The sequence below is a fragment of the Poecilia reticulata genome, chromosome 9, assembly GCF_904066995.2.
Source record: "Poecilia reticulata chromosome 9, P_reticulata-male-v2, whole genome shotgun sequence".
Lineage (NCBI taxonomy): Eukaryota > Metazoa > Chordata > Actinopteri > Cyprinodontiformes > Poeciliidae > Poecilia > Poecilia reticulata.
In genome coordinates this window covers 35,560,377-35,576,611 of record NC_088838.1, presented here as the reverse complement: position 1 = coordinate 35,576,611, position 16,235 = coordinate 35,560,377, and the positions used below count along the sequence as shown (strand labels likewise).

Here is a 16,235-nt window from a genome sequence, read left to right as displayed (position 1 = left end):
GTCTCTCTGTCTCTCTGTCTCTCATGTCTCTCATGTCTCTCATGTCTCTCTGTCTCTCTGTCTCTCATGTCTCTCTGTCTCTCTGTCTCTCATGTCTCTCATGTCTCTCATGTCTCTCATGTCTCTCTGTCTCTCTGTCTCTCATGTCTCTCATGTCTCTCATGTCTCTCATGTCTCTCTGTCTCTCATGTCTCTCATGTCTCTCATGTCTCTCTGTCTCTCATGTCTCTCTGTCTCTCTGTCTCTGTGTCTCTCATGTCTCTCATGTCTCTCATGTCTCTGTGTCTCTCATGTCTCTCATGTCTCTGTGTCTCTCATGTCTCTCATGTCTCTCTGTCTCTCTGTCTCTGTGTCTCTCATGTCTCTCATGTCTCTGTGTCTCTCATGTCTCTCATGTCTCTCATGTCTCTCTGTCTCTCATGTCTCTCTGTCTCTCTGTCTCTGTGTCTCTCATGTCTCTCATGTCTCTCATGTCTCTCTGTCTCTCATGTCTCTCATGTCTCTGTGTCTCTCATGTCTCTCATGTCTCTCTGTCTCTCTGTCTCTGTGTCTCTCATGTCTCTCATGTCTCTCATGTCTCTCATGTCTCTCTGTCTCTCATGTCTCTCATGTCTCTCATGTCTCTCATGTCTCTCTGTCTCTCTGTCTCTGTGTCTCTCATGTCTCTCATGTCTCTCATGTCTCTGTGTCTCTCATGTCTCTCATGTCTCTGTGTCTCTCATGTCTCTCATGTCTCTCTGTCTCTGTGTCTCTCATGTCTCTCATGTCTCTCATGTCTCTGTGTCTCTCATGTCTCTCATGTCTCTCATGTCTCTCATGTCTCTCTGTCTCTCTGTCTCTGTGTCTCTCATGTCTCTCATGTCTCTCATGTCTCTGTGTCTCTCATGTCTCTCATGTCTCTCTGTCTCTCATGTCTCTGTGTCTCTCATGTCTCTCTGTCTCTGTGTCTCTCATGTCTCTCATGTCTCTCATGTCTCTCTGTCTCTGTGTCTCTCATGTCTCTCATGTCTCTCATGTCTCTCTGTCTCTCTGTCTCTGTGTCTCTCATGTCTCTCTGTCTCTGTGTCTCTCATGTCTCTCATGTCTCTCATGTCTCTCTGTCTCTCTGTCTCTCATGTCTCTCTGTCTCTCTGTCTCTCATGTCTCTCATGTCTCTCATGTCTCTCATGTCTCTCTGTCTCTCATGTCTCTCTGTCTCTCTGTCTCTGTGTCTCTCATGTCTCTCATGTCTCTCTGTCTCTCATGTCTCTGTGTCTCTCATGTCTCTCATGTCTCTCTGTCTCTCTGTCTCTGTGTCTCTCATGTCTCTCATGTCTCTCATGTCTCTCTGTCTCTCATGTCTCTCATGTCTCTCATGTTTCTCATGTCTCTCATGTCTCTCTGTCTCTCTGTCTCTGTGTCTCTCATGTCTCTCATGTCTCTCATGTCTCTCTGTCTCTCATGTCTCTCATGTCTCTCTGTCTCTCATGTCTCTGTGTCTCTCATGTCTCTCTGTCTCTGTGTCTCTCATGTCTCTCATGTCTCTGTGTCTCTGTGTCTCTCATGTCTCTCATGTCTCTGTGTCTCTCATGTCTCTCATGTCTCTCATGTCTCTCTGTCTCTCTGTCTCTGTGTCTCTCATGTCTCTCATGTCTCTCATGTCTCTCTGTCTCTCATGTCTCTCATGTCTCTCTGTCTCTCATGTCTCTGTGTCTCTCATGTCTCTCTGTCTCTGTGTCTCTCATGTCTCTCATGTCTCTCATGTCTCTCTGTCTCTGTGTCTCTCATGTCTCTCATGTCTCTCATGTCTCTGTGTCTCTCTGTGTCTCTCTCAGGATTCTGTAACCTTTCAGCTGATTGGCTGAAGCTTCAGAAATCTCACTCAAAAGAAAATCCCAGGTAAGTAAAGTGAGTTTAGCTGCATTGATTAAAATAATAAAATGTATGAATCCTTTAAACAACATGAGGAAAAAATGATGCAACACTGACAGCAGAGCAGACAGGTGAGGAAACGGGCGATGAATGCTGCTTACCAACCGCGATTCCTGCTGCTGCACCTGGGAAACAAAAGGTCGGGATGGAGATCTGTGTCACCTGGTGTGGGTCTATGTATGAGTGTGTGTGGGGGTCATACAGGTGTTGGCGGCGCCTCTGGGCAGGGGCAGGTAGGATCCCGGCCTCCAGCTGCGGGACCTGAAGCCCCCCCTGCAGCGCTGGCAGTCCTGTCCGCCTGTGTTGTGCTCACATTCACACTGCAGAGTGGCGTCCCGCAGCACGCACCGCGATGCATGCAGGTTGCATCTGCACCTGAGGACAGAGGAGAGTGGAGCACCAATCAGAGACGGCCTGACCCCAATCCATGACCCTAACCACGTCCCTTCTCTGGGAACCCGCCTGTCCTTTTGGTGGTGAGAAACTCAACATCTGTTAAAACCTGCTGAAGTTTCAGAAGATCCCCCTCGGACCTGAGCCCACTGGAGCCCAGCCCGGGGTTGGACGTAACCCCACCTAACCCCACCAGATCTCCACACCTGATCGTTGAGGTCTGGTCTGGTTGTTCGTCGCTAACAGCAGGTGGTCATGTGTTCGTAACATAGCTGAGGACTTTCAGACGTGCAGAACGTGTCGCCTAGTTTAGGGTTGCTGCCGGTGGGCTTTTGGTTGATCACGTCTGTGAATGCCTCAAATGTTTCTAAAATGTAAGCAAGTTCAGGAGTTTGCTTACCTGGCAGGTACGTCAATGTTGGAAACGGCGTAGAAGTACTTCAGTAGGTTATCTCTCTGGACGTAGGTTCCTCCTAGAGCGGGGCGGAGGAGCCGCAGACGGAGGTTGGAAAAGGTAAAGAAGTCTCTGAGACCTTTCATCGTCTCCATCCGGACGTAAAGGGCATCCATGTTGATGAGCTTTGGCCCAGCGAACACACCGAATCGGGCGCGCACCTCAAACACCACGTTCTTCTCTTCCTGGATCAGTTTGAGGTCAGCAGAGTTTCAAAGACTTTCCTGAGATTTTATTGTCCCAGTGAGACAAAAGTCAGGTCCAGTTACTCACCTTGGCCCCAACCCAGCGGGAGTACTTCTCAGTACAGATGACCCGGGTTAGGTTGGTCGGCGCCAAGTCAGAAACTTGTTTAGGTGACATGCCGAAGGCCTCGAGGCAGTCGTCAGCATAGAACTGATATGGCTGCCATGTTGCACCTGCAGGACAAACGGCATCAACAGCAACTCAGTATCAGAGGAAACATTTACCAGCTGGCAGCCTTCAGCTGTTCCTGGTGTCGACCCAAAGTTCTGCTGTGTGTCTCTGACATCCTCACTAGAAACTGGTGCTGAACTTTGGCTGGGTTTCTGAGTGACAGGTTACCTTTGTCCATGGATTTCTCCAGCACCATGCTGGTCGGTCTCCCGTATTCAAAGGTAATGATGATGTCATCAACCACCTCCAGACTCTTGTTCCATGACAGAGTGATGTTAGCCAGTAGGGGCTCAGGATACCTGGACCAGGTGATGGTTTGCCAATAGGTGATGAGCCCCCCTCTCTCCCTGTCTCCCATCAGCTGAGGGGGGTGAGACAGGTCAGGGCTGGAAGCGTCGCACTCGTCGCTGCACAGGTACGGGTTCTCCTGCCAACACATCCAACAAGGCATCAGGCGGGCCGGTGGAGAAAGAGCAGAGCCGGGTTCAGGGACTCGGACTTCTATAGGTCCGACCCGGTCTCTTCCAGCTCTGTCAGAGTCAGTCAGATGACACGACTTCTGGGTCAAGGGTCAACTGTCAGTCAGTGAAAAGACTTCGAAGCTCCCAATACCAAACTACTGCCCTAGTTTTTATTTTAACACTAAAGACAGAGGACCAACTGGACCTGACCGGACCTGCTGAGGACCAACTGGATCAGTTGGGTCGGTTCCAGTCAGTTCTGGTAAGGTGAGTTTGGGTCCAGTTGGTTCAGGTCTGGTCCAGTCTCACACCCCTGCAGACAGACTCAGGTAGGTTGTAGAACCGGTATGAAGTCAGAGGAAGAGGAAAGATGGAGGACCAGTGGGTCATCAGAACCACCCAATATGTGGGTTCTGGTCAGACGGACGGGTTCTGGTCCTCTCTGGTCCAGCAGATTAACACCGACTCTAATCTGATGAGTTAATCCCTGAAGCTGCTGGTGCCAACTGTCACACCATTGACTGGGTCAGAACCAGAACCAAGGCCAGCTCATATGTGGCTCGGCCCCTGTGGTGGCGCAAGGGCAAAGCACGGCCAACGTATGGAGGCCTTAGTCGAAGGTTCGATTCCAGACCTGCCGACACGTCTTCCCCCTCGCTCATCGGCCTCTTTCCTGTCGGACTACTTTCAAATAAAGGCCCAAAACATTAAAAAATGAAAAACCATGCGGCTCCGTCCATCGTCTGCTCGTGTCTCAGGATATGGAGATTCAGCTGTCCATGCAGAGACATCTGACCTGGGGACAAGAGACTGCAGGGGTTTGAACCGAGGACCTTGTTGCTAGGCGACGCCACTGCTTCTGAGCCAACAAAACATTTTCTTTTACTTTTTTTCGCCTTTTGCCATTAATATATTTTATTTTTTAGTGTATTTAGCATTTATTAATAATTCAAATATGAAAGTCCCATGGGGACAATTAGCCAGACAGCGGGACTCACGGCGTCTCTGTGGTGTCCAAGCTGTGGCGCCGAGCCCTGCAGGAGCTCCCCGGCTGACTACTTCCAGTATCAATAATAAATAAAGATTAAAATAATCAGAGGAAGGAATATTCCATGTTCCCCCTCTGTCGCCTAGCAACAAGGTCATTCTGCAGGTTCTCTCTGGGGACTCGGCCTTCCTCCTTCAGCCGCGGCCATCGGACCCTGGGGGGCCGCGGGAACCCCACCCTGCTGACCAGAACCATGAAGGCCTCTGGTGTAGAACCCGACCACCCAGAGGAACGGGAGTGAGCAGAACCAACCAGAGTGCAGAACCTCTCTGGGGGGTTTCCACAGGTGATGCCAGGGGGGTCGACTCTGATCTGCATGAACTCCTTCATGTTGGTGGGGGGGGGCTGACAGGGGAGGGCCTGCCGTCCTGGCCCCGCCCCCAAGCTGCAGGCGTCCAAGGGGCCGCTGGGCTGAGAGGAGGACGGAGAGATGATGATGATGATGATGATGAAGAGCAGGGGGGGGGACATGGTGCATCCGAGTCAGTCAGGCAGGAAGTTCATCAGCTGCCTCTTTCTTAGGCTCCGCCTCCTCTACCTGGACCGGGTCATCATGACGGGCTGGGGTCAGAGGTCGCCAGGCAAACATCGGATCTGAAACTGAACAACCGGAACCAGTCAGAACCACAGTCCCTCAGTGGACCTTCTAGCAGCTGCAGAACATTTCAGGCCCAGAGGACGAAAGTCTGAGACCAGAAACTTTGATTCCTGCAGCAGGTGGAGACCTGAGTAGAACCAGGAGGATGGAGACACCAGCTGGTTCTACACCACCTGGTTCTACACCACCTGGTTCTACACCACCTGGTTCTACACCAGCTGGTTCTACACCACCTGGTTCTACACCACCTGGTTCTACACCACCTGGTTCTATACCACCTGGTTCTACACCACCTGGTTCTACACCAGCTGGTTCTACACCACCTGGTTCTACACCACCTGGTTCTACACCAGCTGGTTCTACACCACCTGGTTCTACACCACCTGGTTCTACACCACCTGGTTCTATACCACCTGGTTCTACACCACCTGGTTCTACACCAGCTGGTTCTACACCACCTGGTTCTATACCACCTGGTTCTACACCACCAGGTTCTACACCACCTGGTTCTACACCACCTGGTTCTACACCACCTGGTTCTATACCACCTGGTTCTATACCACCTAGTTCTACACCACCTGGTTCTACACCACCTGGTTCTACACCACCTGGTTCTATACCACCTAGTTCTACACCACCCGGTTCTACACCACCTGGTTCTACACCACCTAGTTCTACACCACCCAGATCTACACCACCTGGTTCTACACCACCTGGATCTATACCACCTGGTTCTACACCACCTAGTTCTACACCACCTGGTTCTACACCACCAGGTTCTACACCACCTGGTTCTACACCACCTGGTTCTACACCACCTAGTTCTACACCAGCTGCTTCTACACCAGCTGGTTCTACACCACCTGGTTCTACACCACCCGGTTCTACACCACCTGGTTCTATACCACCTGGTTCTACACCACCTAGTTCTACACCACCTAGTTCTACACCACCTGGTTCTACACCACCAGGTTCTACACCAGCTGCTTCTACACCAGCTGGTTCTACACCACCTGGTTCTACACCACCTGGTTCTACACCAGCTGCTTCTACACCAGCTGGTTCTACACCACCTAGTTCTACACCACCTGGTTCTACACCACCTGGTTCTATACCACCTGGTTCTACACCACCTGGTTCTACACCACCTGGTTCTACACCACCTGGTTCTACACCACCTGGTTCTACACCACCTGGTTCTACACCACCTAGTTCTACACCACCTGGTTCTACACCACCTGGTTCTACACCACCTGGTTCTACACCACCTAGTTCTACACCACCAGGTTCTACACCAGCTGCTTCTACACCAGCTGCTTCTACACCAGCTGGTTCTACACCACCTGGTTCTACACCACCTGGTTCTACACCCCCTGGTTCTACACCCCCTGGTTCTATACCACCTGGTTCTATACCATCTGGTTCTACACCACCTGGTTCTACACCACCTGGTTCTACACCCCCTGGTTCTACACCACCTGGTTCTATACCACCTAGTTCTACACCAGCTGGTTCTACACCACCTGGTTCTATACCACCTGGTTCTACACCACCTGGTTCTATACCACCTAGTTCTACACCACCTGGTTCTACACCACCTAGTTCTACACCAGCTGCTTCTACACCAGCTGGTTCTACACCACCCGGTTCTACACCACCCGGTTCTACACCACCTGGTTCTATACCACCTGGTTCTACACCCCCTGGTTCTACACCACCTGGTTCTATACCACCTAGTTCTACACCAGCTGGTTCTACACCACCTGGTTCTATACCACCTGGTTCTACACCACCTGGTTCTATACCACCTAGTTCTACACCACCTGGTTCTACACCACCTAGTTCTACACCAGCTGCTTCTACACCAGCTGGTTCTACACCACCCGGTTCTACACCACCCGGTTCTACACCACCTGGTTCTATACCACCTGGTTCTACACCACCTAGTTCTACACCACCTAGTTCTACACCACCTGGTTCTACACCACCAGGTTCTACACCAGCTGCTTCTACACCAGCTGGTTCTACACCACCTGGTTCTACACCACCTGGTTCTACACCAGCTGCTTCTACACCACCTAGTTCTACACCACCTGGTTCTACACCACCTGGATCTATACCACCTGGTTCTACACCACCTAGTTCTACACCACCTGGTTCTACACCACCTGGATCTACACCACCTGGTTCTACACCACCTAGTTCTACACCACCTGGTTCTACACCACCTAGTTCTACACCACCTGGTTCTACACCACCTGGATCTATACCACCTGGTTCTACACCACCTAGTTCTACACCACCAGGTTCTACACCAGCTGCTTCTACACCCCCTGGTTCTACACCACCTGGTTCTATACCACCTAGTTCTACACCAGCTGGTTCTACACCACCTGGTTCTATACCACCTGGTTCTACACCACCTGGTTCTACACCACCTGGTTCTATACCACCTAGTTCTACACCAGCTGGTTCTACACCACCTGGTTCTATACCACCTGGTTCTACACCACCTGGTTCTACACCACCTGGTTCTATACCACCTAGTTCTACACCAGCTGGTTCTACACCACCTGGTTCTATACCACCTGGTTCTACACCACCTGGTTCTATACCACCTAGTTCTACACCAGCTGGTTCTACACCACCTGGTTCTATACCACCTGGTTCTATACCACCTGGTTCTACACCACCTGGTTCTATACCACCTGGTTCTACACCACCTGGTTCTACACCACCTGGTTCTATACCATCTGGTTCTACACCACCTGGTTCTATACCACCTGGTTCTATACCATCTGGTTCTACACCCCCTGGTTCTACACCACCTGGTTCTATACCATCTGGTTCTACACCACCTGGTTCTATACCACCTGGTTCTATACCACCTGGTTCTACACCACCTGGTTCTACACCACCTGGTTCTATACCACCTGGTTCTATACCACCTGGTTCTACACCACCTGGTTCTACACCACCTGGTTCTATACCACCTGGTTCTATACCATCTGGTTCTACACCACCTGGTTCTATACCATCTGGTTCTACACCACCTGGTTCTATACCACCTGGTTCTATACCATCTGGTTCTACACCACCTGGTTCTATACCATCTGGTTCTATACCATCTGGTTCTACACCACCTGGTTCTATTCAGTAGTGTATAAATATCTGAACGGATTAAATATCTGCTGCTGCCGGATCAACCTGCTGGTTCTGGTTCTGCTCTGCATCAGAACCAGAACCAAACATGGAGAAGCAGCTTTCAGCTTCTACGTTCCACAGATCTGGAACAAAATTCCAGAAAAGTGAAAAACTGCTGAAACCCTGAGCTCCGTTCAGGCTAAACCCGGCTGGATGAAGTTGCTATGGAAACGTAATCAGGGAGAAACATTGATCAATAATCTGATCGCTCCAGTTGCTGTTTCTACGTCTTTTGGATGTCATGACCTTTGACCTGCCCTGTTGCTGAACAAATAAACTAGATGGATTGAGTGACAGAACCCGTCTTTCCGACCCGCCGTCAAACAGAACCAACGGTCCGGACTCCTGGGTCCAGAACATTTTGACTCCCTGACCTCGGACCATCAGTCTAGTTAAAGTAAAAGGTCCAATTCTCAGACGTTTGATCTCAGATCGACTCACCTGTCGGTTCCTCTCAGGTACGAACTGCTGCTGCCCCTTTATCTCCTCCTGTCCTCTTCCTCCTCTTTAATCCTCCTCATCCTCACTTTGTAGCTCTAATCCTCCTGCTGCTCCGATCGCCCCGACGCCTCTGACTATAATCTACCAACCCCAAAGGCTAACCCTCTCTCTCTCTCTCCCTCTCTCTCTCTTTCTCTCTCTCTCTCTCTCTCTCCCTCTCTCTCTCTCTTTCTCTCTCTCTCTCTCTCTCTCTCTCTCTCTCCCTCTCTCTCTCTCTCTCTCTCTCTCTCTCTCTGTCTCTCTCTCTCCCTCTGTCTCTCTCTCTCTCTCTGTCTCTCTCTCTCTCACAATGATGATTTGTTTGTTGGATGAGGCGTCTTCATTTTTCTCTTTCTGATTTTGGATTAATGTTTGATTTTGTGTGAATTAAAGGCAGTTTTGAACTCAAACTCTGTTTATTATGTTGAATTTTGAGTTTTTACAGTGCAGCATGTTGCCTGAATCAGAATCTGTTTGTTTCCATGAACTCAGCTTCACGTTTGGATGTGAGCTGAAGCGTTTCGGCTGTTTGAGACCAAAACTGTCCCGTTAAAATGAAACTCAGTGAATCTCTGACGCTTCAAATGATTTCAGAAACAAAGGAAATCAAAACAGAAAAGTCTGAAATCTTTATTCAAACTAAAACTTTACTTCCATTTTGTTTTAACTCACATTATGTGAAAATTACCTAACATTCCTGTTTTCTCAACAGATTATTGATATGAATAAGTTGAAGCTCATCATTAATGGCTTTACAGCCAGAAACGGTTCCACAATCAGAGACAACAACACGGAAAACTATCAAACTCAGAGAAAATAATGAAGCAGCAAATCATCACAGCAGCATTTTATTAACTACAGACAAATATTCATAAATCTGCTGAGCAAACTGTAAAAATCATTTCAGTCTGTCAGGAGAACAACATGGAAACAACTAATTAACAGCGACTAGATTTTAAATAATAAAAGATCTTAAATTCTTACACAATCATTTTTCACAAACCGCGTTTTAGGAAAACCACGTTTGGTCTGAGTGGAGTTCCTCCTCCTCACCACATGGCGGCAGTCGTGTGCGTTATGATGCAGCGCCAGCCGCGGAGTCCCAGAAGCAGCAGCAGCAGAAGCCGAGCCTCTCCGGCGGCAGCAGCAACATGTCGGAGCCGATCTCCGTGGGGGTGAACCTGGACGCCTTCTCTCACGCCATCAGCGGCATCCAGGCGCTGCGCTCCAGCGTCAGCCGCGTCTTCGAGTCGCTGAAGGACGGCATGAAGAACCGCGAGACTCTGGAGGGCCGCGAGAAGAAGTTCATCTCCGAGTTCCAGGACACCCTGCAGGCCGTCAACCGGGACCTGAAGTACGAGCCGCTCCGGACCGGAGCCGCGTTTACATCCATTAATGTCCCACTAATGCAGTCAGGAGGGAAATATGTAAATATGGACTTTACTAAAGAACATAGACCAGATTTGTCTCTGTTCCCCAAAACAAAACAAACTTAAAACCATAAATTTTCTCCTGCTAACGAAACTTGTAGACATTTAAAGCAGGCAGAAGAACCCGGAGCGAGGTTCTGGTTCTGGTTCTGGTTTCAGACCCAAAGCGATTCTACGGTCCGTTCTCACTTCGAAACAAACCTCATCTGGTTTCAAACACCACAAACAAAAGTTCTGGATTTGATCTAAATATAAAGTTCTGAAGGTCCATTCAAAGCCTTCAGCATTATGTTCCATAGCCTCGGTAGATATCAGGTTTATTTTTTCTCTATTTTATCTTTGTTGTTTGAATTAAATGGATTAGGAAAAAATTGGATGTGAGGAAATACAACTGCTGTGCTCCTTCAAAATAAGAGCCTGGATATAAACGTCCAATTCGAAGAATTGCTAAAACAAATCAATCAAATTTTATTCGATCTAAGATTGTCATAAGGGGAAAATAGGGGCAAAAAATGGTGTAGTGTGAATTACTGCACTAGGTAATGGGATCATCTTCTCTATTTAAATCTAGTGATTACTGAAGGGCAATATAATATACAGACTTCATAATCTGCACTCTTTTGGTTGAGTGCAGTATTTATTTCTACTTTGACTTTATGTTTAGTTTTTATTCAAGTACGTTTTTTGTTAATGGAGACTGAGAATCCATTAACATGGAGCTGATTTAGTTGATCAGTTCCAGTGTTAAGTGTTCTTTTGAAAATAAAGTGTGTGGCAGGAAATCGCATGTATTATTAGTCATTTCCATTAAATCAGTGTCAGAAGGTCTTGAAACAATATTATCGTTTATCGCAATAATTTTTTAGACAATCGTCCAGCAAAATTTGTTATCGTGACAGACCTGGGCACAACTAAAGCCTCCATGTTTGGCTGATCAGTGGTTAGAGAGAGTAAATCAGATCCAGTGTCACCAAGAAAAGAAACCTCTCGTTTTCTTGGGATTGAAACATGACTGACTCCATTTCCTGCCTCATCTCCAACAATAAGCACTCTTGGCATACCTTTCGTTTTCCTGGTGGTCACTTTGTCCTTCAGAGCTTTGTGCGATGGATGTGTTGGTTTAGCCTCATTGCTGATGTTTGAAGGTGGGTTTTCACTCAGAGGCTCGTGCTGAAGTGCAGAAAATCTGTTGTTCAGTGGGATTCCCACGGAGTCAGGATGTTTTGAGGCTTTGGTCGCTTTGTCCTTGGGAGTGGGGTCGGTGGAGCCGTTTTGGTTCCAGCTGCTTGTTTGCTATTCTTTGGCGGAGCAGGTGTTGAGGTTGAAGGTGGGTTTCAGCTCAGAGCCTGTTGTATCAAGGTTGTTGTATTGATCTCAGAGCCGGCCACGCTGATTCGTCCAGGTGAGGGGTTCTCCCTGTTAGTCGTCTCATGGGATCTGCAGTGGGAGACTTTTGTTTCGGCTTGGCTCTCTGAGCGATCCAGGGTGAGCTGCTTGGTGTACGACCTCTCCGCTGATTTGAGGAAGAGTTGTTTCATATCCACAGGTAGCGTTGATCTCAAAGTTCACCTCCAGCCGTTGAATCTTTGTTCCTAAAAACTGAAGTCGTTGTAGAATACTGCTAATGTCCTCGGGGTCGGACGGGGGCATTTTGCCCTAGTTCAACTTGGAGGTGAAGCAAAGTGAGGTAAAAATAAAAGTGAGAAAATCTCCCGGTCTTTAGGTTTGATGTAATCCAGTTATGATGTCGATAAATATAACTATAAAAACTGTGACTTTAAAAATAATTCACAGTAGAGATGTGCCGATCAGGTTTTTTCCTGCCGATACCGATCACATTATTATTTAATCATAAACCCTACCGGTTACATTATGTAGAAAAAGGAACCATGAATTCACCTTAATTTAGACAAAAACTAAACAAAACAGGCATTGTGCAAATTGTCCTGCTATCAGTCTTTAACAGACTGATAACATATGGAGGCTCTGAAGAGGCTAAATGATGCAAAGAGTCAAAATAAAACCTCAACATTGCCAAAAAATTCAAGTATAAAACTTAACATTCAAAGGCAAAAACAGGATCCATTACAATAAACAATCCTGAGTTACTGAATGAAACCTTCCTGTTAGCATGGCGGCTAGCTGATTACTGCTAGCTCTGAGTGGCTGTTTCTGACTGAGCGGAGTAATTATGCAGAACAGGGAGGAGATCCATTATTTTTTAGAGATTATCTGTCTCATGTTAGGACAGCGAAAGTTTTAATACGTATGTAAAATGTATTTTTTAGGTTAGATGCTGCAGCTTTAAGCAGAGGTTCGGTGTGAGAGTCACTACCAGGTGGAGCAGAAGCGGCGCTCCGTCTGTGAAATATTACTACCTGTAGCGTAGCAGCGGTTCAACAGCGAGAGCAGAACCAGCGTCTTACATCGCAGCTCCAAGACTTAAATTATTTTATTTGTTTAGCTTTCTGACCGTCATGCTAATCCGGGTGAGTGTTTGTAGCTGTGCTGCTTTACCTGCTATCTGATCCTCCATGTCTTTTTACTGCAGTGAGCCTCGATGTAGCCAAACTCCTCAAGTATGTCATTGTTTTTATGTCTATTAGCTTCGTTGTGTGGATGCATTTTGACCTGCTTCAATTTTCTGCCGCAACACGCAAACTTCTCCATTCACTCAGTGCGTTATAGTTCCACATCGCTTAGGATTTGTTGCTGCGCGTTTGCAGAGTGCAGGAAAGAGGAGACCAGCTGCACAGGCAGGCTGAGAAATGAGATGCAGGTGATCAGTTTGTGTGATCGGCAACAAGAGCCAATGATCGCCGATCACCGATCAAACACTTTTTCACGGAAATCGGCCGATTATGATCGGTGACCGATCGATCGGCACACCTCGAGTTCACAGGCAAAGTTACCAGTAAGGAGAGAGAACAGGATGAGCTGCTCCTCCTTCAGCTGCCAGCTCCTGTTTCAACTGAAAACTAGCGCTTTAGGATTTATCCAGAAAATTTAATTTATGGGACGACCCGATCCAGAACCCGATCTGGACTCTGATCCTGCTGGACCTGGATGAAGCCTGAAATCACGTGGCTAACAGATGGCTAATGGGTTAGCTAGAGCAGGGAGAGGAAGTCATGTGTTGGTGCCTGGGGCCAGTTACTGGGACCAGTGGGTCCGGTTCCCTGGTTGCTAGGTAACCAGTGCTCCTCGTGTCCCGCAGTGAGCTGGAGCGTCTCAGCGGCCTGGTGGGTCGTCCCTCAGAGTCCCATCCGCTCCATAACAGCGGGCTGCTGAGTTTGGACCCGGTTCAGGACAAAACTCCTCTCTACTCTCAGCTGCTGCAGGCCTACAAGTGGTCCAACAAGGTGAGGCCCGCCGGCCGCCCTGATGCTGTTGCCATGGTGACACGCCTTTCCCTCTGAAGTCCAGCTGGTCCGACGCAGCTGACCCAGAGGTTGGGTTCTGCCGGGGTTCGGTTAAGGTTCCATTTCTGGACTCCGGTCCAATAGAGCTGTCGATGGACATCCGGGCCTTTACTCAGGCTGCTGCCATGGCAACAGCATCTCATCTACACTTAATGTCCCGGCTCCTACCTGAGCCTATTACCATCCTGTAACCATGACAACAAGCAGCACCATGCATGTTGGTTCTGGTTTCAGCTGCAGTACCACGCCGGGTTGGCCTCCAGTCTGCTGAACCAGCAGTCGCTGAAGCGATCGGCCAATCAGATGGGAGCATCAGCCAAGAGACGGCCCAAAGTCCAGCCCAGTACGCTGGTGCTGCCGCCCCAGTGAGTCCTACTGACGGGGTCACGGTCACCTGTAGCTGCACCTGCAGCTGCACCTGCAGCTGCACCTGTAGCTGCACCTGTAGCTGCACCTTTCCCTTCTCCCTGTGCAGGTATGTGGATGATGTCATTTCCCGGGTCGGAAGGATGTTTCCGGATATGACCATCGAGCTTTTCAGACCCAACGGGACGTCAGCTGTGCTGCTGGTAAGTCAGAACTGATTACAGCCCAGGTAACGGGTGGAGGCGTCTCCAGGTAACGGGTGGAGGCGTCTCCAGGTAACGGGTGGAGGCGTCTCCAGGTAACGGGTGGAGGCGTCTCCATCTCAGCTCTCTCGTTCTCAGGTGACCCTTGGGAAGGTGCTGAAGGCCATCGTTGTGATGCGTTCTCTGTTCATCGACAGAACCGTCGTCAGAGGTTTTAATGAGAACGTCTACAGTGAGGATGGAAAGGTGAGGCTCACCTGGGCAGTGTCTCCATGGTAACCCAGGCAGGTTCCCATCCATGTCTTTGCTGAATGTCTCCATGCTTGTGTCTTTGTCCCAGCTGGACATTTGGACCAAGTCTCAGTACCTGGTTTTCCAGAAAGTAAGACTAACCTTCCTCTATGTTTCTGTTCAGGTACTTTGAGTGTTCAGCTTTCTGATTGGTTGTGTGGTTGCTAGGTAACTGACCATGCTACAACAGCCCTGCTGCACTACCAGCTGCCCCAGATGCCCGACGTGGTCGTCCGCTCCTTCATGGTGAGTCGCTTTTATCTGCTGCCCCTATACTAGTTTCTCTGTCCCTCCTGTCTCTGTCTCACCTGTCCCTCTTGTCTCTGTCCCACCTGTCCCTCCTGTCTCTGTCCCACCTGTCTCTGTCCCACCTGTCCCTCCTGTCTCTGTCTCACCTGTCCCTCCTGTCTCTGTCCCACCTGTCCCTCCTGTCTCTCTCACCTGTCCCTCCTGTCTCTGTCCCTCCTGTCTCTCTCCCTCCTGTCTCTGTCCCACCTGTCCCTCCTGTCTCTGTCTCACCTGTCCCTCCTGTCTCTGTCTCACCTGTCCCTCCTGTCTCTGTCTCACCTGTCCCTCCTGTCTCTGTCCCACCTGTCCCTCCTGTCTCTGTCCCTCCTGTCTCTGTCCCACCTGTCTCTCTCCCTCCTGTCTCTGTTCCTCCTGTCTCTGTCTCACCTGTCCCTCTTGTCTCTCTCCCTCCTGTCTCTGTCCCACCTGTCCCTCCTGTCTCTGTCCCTCTTGTCTCTGTTCCACCTGTCCCTCCTGTCTCTGTCCCTCCTGTCTCTGTCTCACCTGTCTCTCTCCCTCTTGTCTCTCTCCCTCCTGTCTCTGTCCCACCTGTCCCTCCTGTCTCTGTCTCACCTGTCCCTCCTGTCTCTGTCCCACCTGTCCCTCCTCTGTCCACAGACGTGGCTCCGCAGCTACATCAAGCTGTTCCAGTCTTCTTGTCAGCGCTGTGGCCGGTTCCTGCAGGACGGTCTGCCTCCAACATGGAGGGACTTTAGGACCCTGGAGGCGTTCCATGACACCTGCCGCCTGTAAACAGTTGGATGTTTGTTTCCCGTTTGTAAATAAAGTTTGGAGTTTTTTCAGTTGCGTGTGGTTATTTTGCTGCGATGGCTTCAGGACAGACGGACGCTGCCGAGGTTCTTCCAGTTGCTTGTTGTCTTCGGTTTCGGACCAAAGCAGCAGAACCCGATGCAGCCGGTTCCTCCTCAGCATGCATGTGGCCACAGTGGGAAGGAAAAACTCAAAGGTTTGTTGACTCAGAACCACCCTGCACATGAACACATGAATCTGAGATTCAGACCTGAAGCCTTCAGTCCAGCAGATAATCAGGAAAATCAGACTGAAACGTTTCTACGTCAGCAGATCCAGAATTCAGATCTAGATGGACCAAACGCTGCCGCCGCATCACTTCCTGGCATGAACCGCATCACTTCCTGGCATGAACCGCATCACTTCCTGGCATGAGGAGCATCACTTCCTGGCATGAAGAGCTCACGTTTGAGACGATGTCAATAATTTGGTTTCATCAGAATCACATGAAACTGGTGG

The 16,235-nt window shown here is 49.4% G+C and overlaps 2 protein-coding genes and 1 long non-coding RNA gene across 17 annotated transcripts in view; 1 reads left to right on the top strand and 2 right to left on the bottom strand.

Annotated features, from left to right (window-relative positions):
- ntng2a (netrin g2a) overlaps nucleotides 1-9,149 on the bottom strand; it is a 21,568-nt gene extending 12,419 nt beyond the window's left edge. For 2 of the 6 annotated variants that reach the window (XM_081611088.1, XM_081611089.1), the window contains exons 1-7: nucleotides 8,928-9,148; nucleotides 4,937-5,284; nucleotides 3,344-3,602; nucleotides 3,032-3,177; nucleotides 2,705-2,943; nucleotides 2,114-2,286; nucleotides 2,013-2,036 (exon numbers count right to left, since the gene is read on the bottom strand). In XM_081611088.1, coding sequence (XP_081467214.1) covers nucleotides 2,013-2,036; nucleotides 2,114-2,286; nucleotides 2,705-2,943; nucleotides 3,032-3,177; nucleotides 3,344-3,602; nucleotides 4,937-5,155 — 1,060 coding nt within the window. In that variant the 5' untranslated portion in view covers nucleotides 5,156-5,284; nucleotides 8,928-9,148. Of the gene's footprint in view, nucleotides 1-2,012; nucleotides 2,037-2,113; nucleotides 2,287-2,704; nucleotides 2,944-3,031; nucleotides 3,178-3,343; nucleotides 3,603-4,634; nucleotides 4,707-4,936; nucleotides 5,285-8,927 lie in introns of those variants that run through there. The other 4 variants (XM_008402541.3, XM_017303293.2, XM_081611092.1 and 1 more) reach the window with 3 other exon arrangements.
- A 968-nt stretch (nucleotides 9,150-10,117) lies between these two features.
- On the top strand, nucleotides 10,118-15,769 carry med27 (mediator complex subunit 27). Its single transcript, XM_008402551.2, has 8 exons — nucleotides 10,118-10,320; nucleotides 13,614-13,758; nucleotides 14,053-14,183; nucleotides 14,294-14,387; nucleotides 14,526-14,633; nucleotides 14,728-14,769; nucleotides 14,847-14,924; nucleotides 15,585-15,769. The coding sequence occupies exons 1-8, from the start codon at nucleotides 10,118-10,120 to the stop codon at nucleotides 15,717-15,719; spliced, it is 936 nt and encodes a 311-aa protein (XP_008400773.1). The 3' UTR covers nucleotides 15,720-15,769.
- On the bottom strand, nucleotides 14,935-15,636 carry LOC145552944 (uncharacterized). 10 transcript variants are annotated; one of them, XR_014089084.1, is made up of 6 exons: nucleotides 15,516-15,636; nucleotides 15,354-15,461; nucleotides 15,222-15,293; nucleotides 15,120-15,188; nucleotides 15,050-15,073; nucleotides 14,960-14,977 (listed from the first exon to the last, which is right to left on the bottom strand). It is a non-coding gene; the product is annotated as an uncharacterized LOC145552944 (long non-coding RNA). The 10 variants fall into 10 exon arrangements; XR_014089089.1 differs by having other exon boundaries at nucleotides 15,246-15,293; XR_014089085.1 differs by having other exon boundaries at nucleotides 15,354-15,470; nucleotides 15,540-15,601.
- Nucleotides 15,770-16,235: the final 466 nt, after the last annotated feature.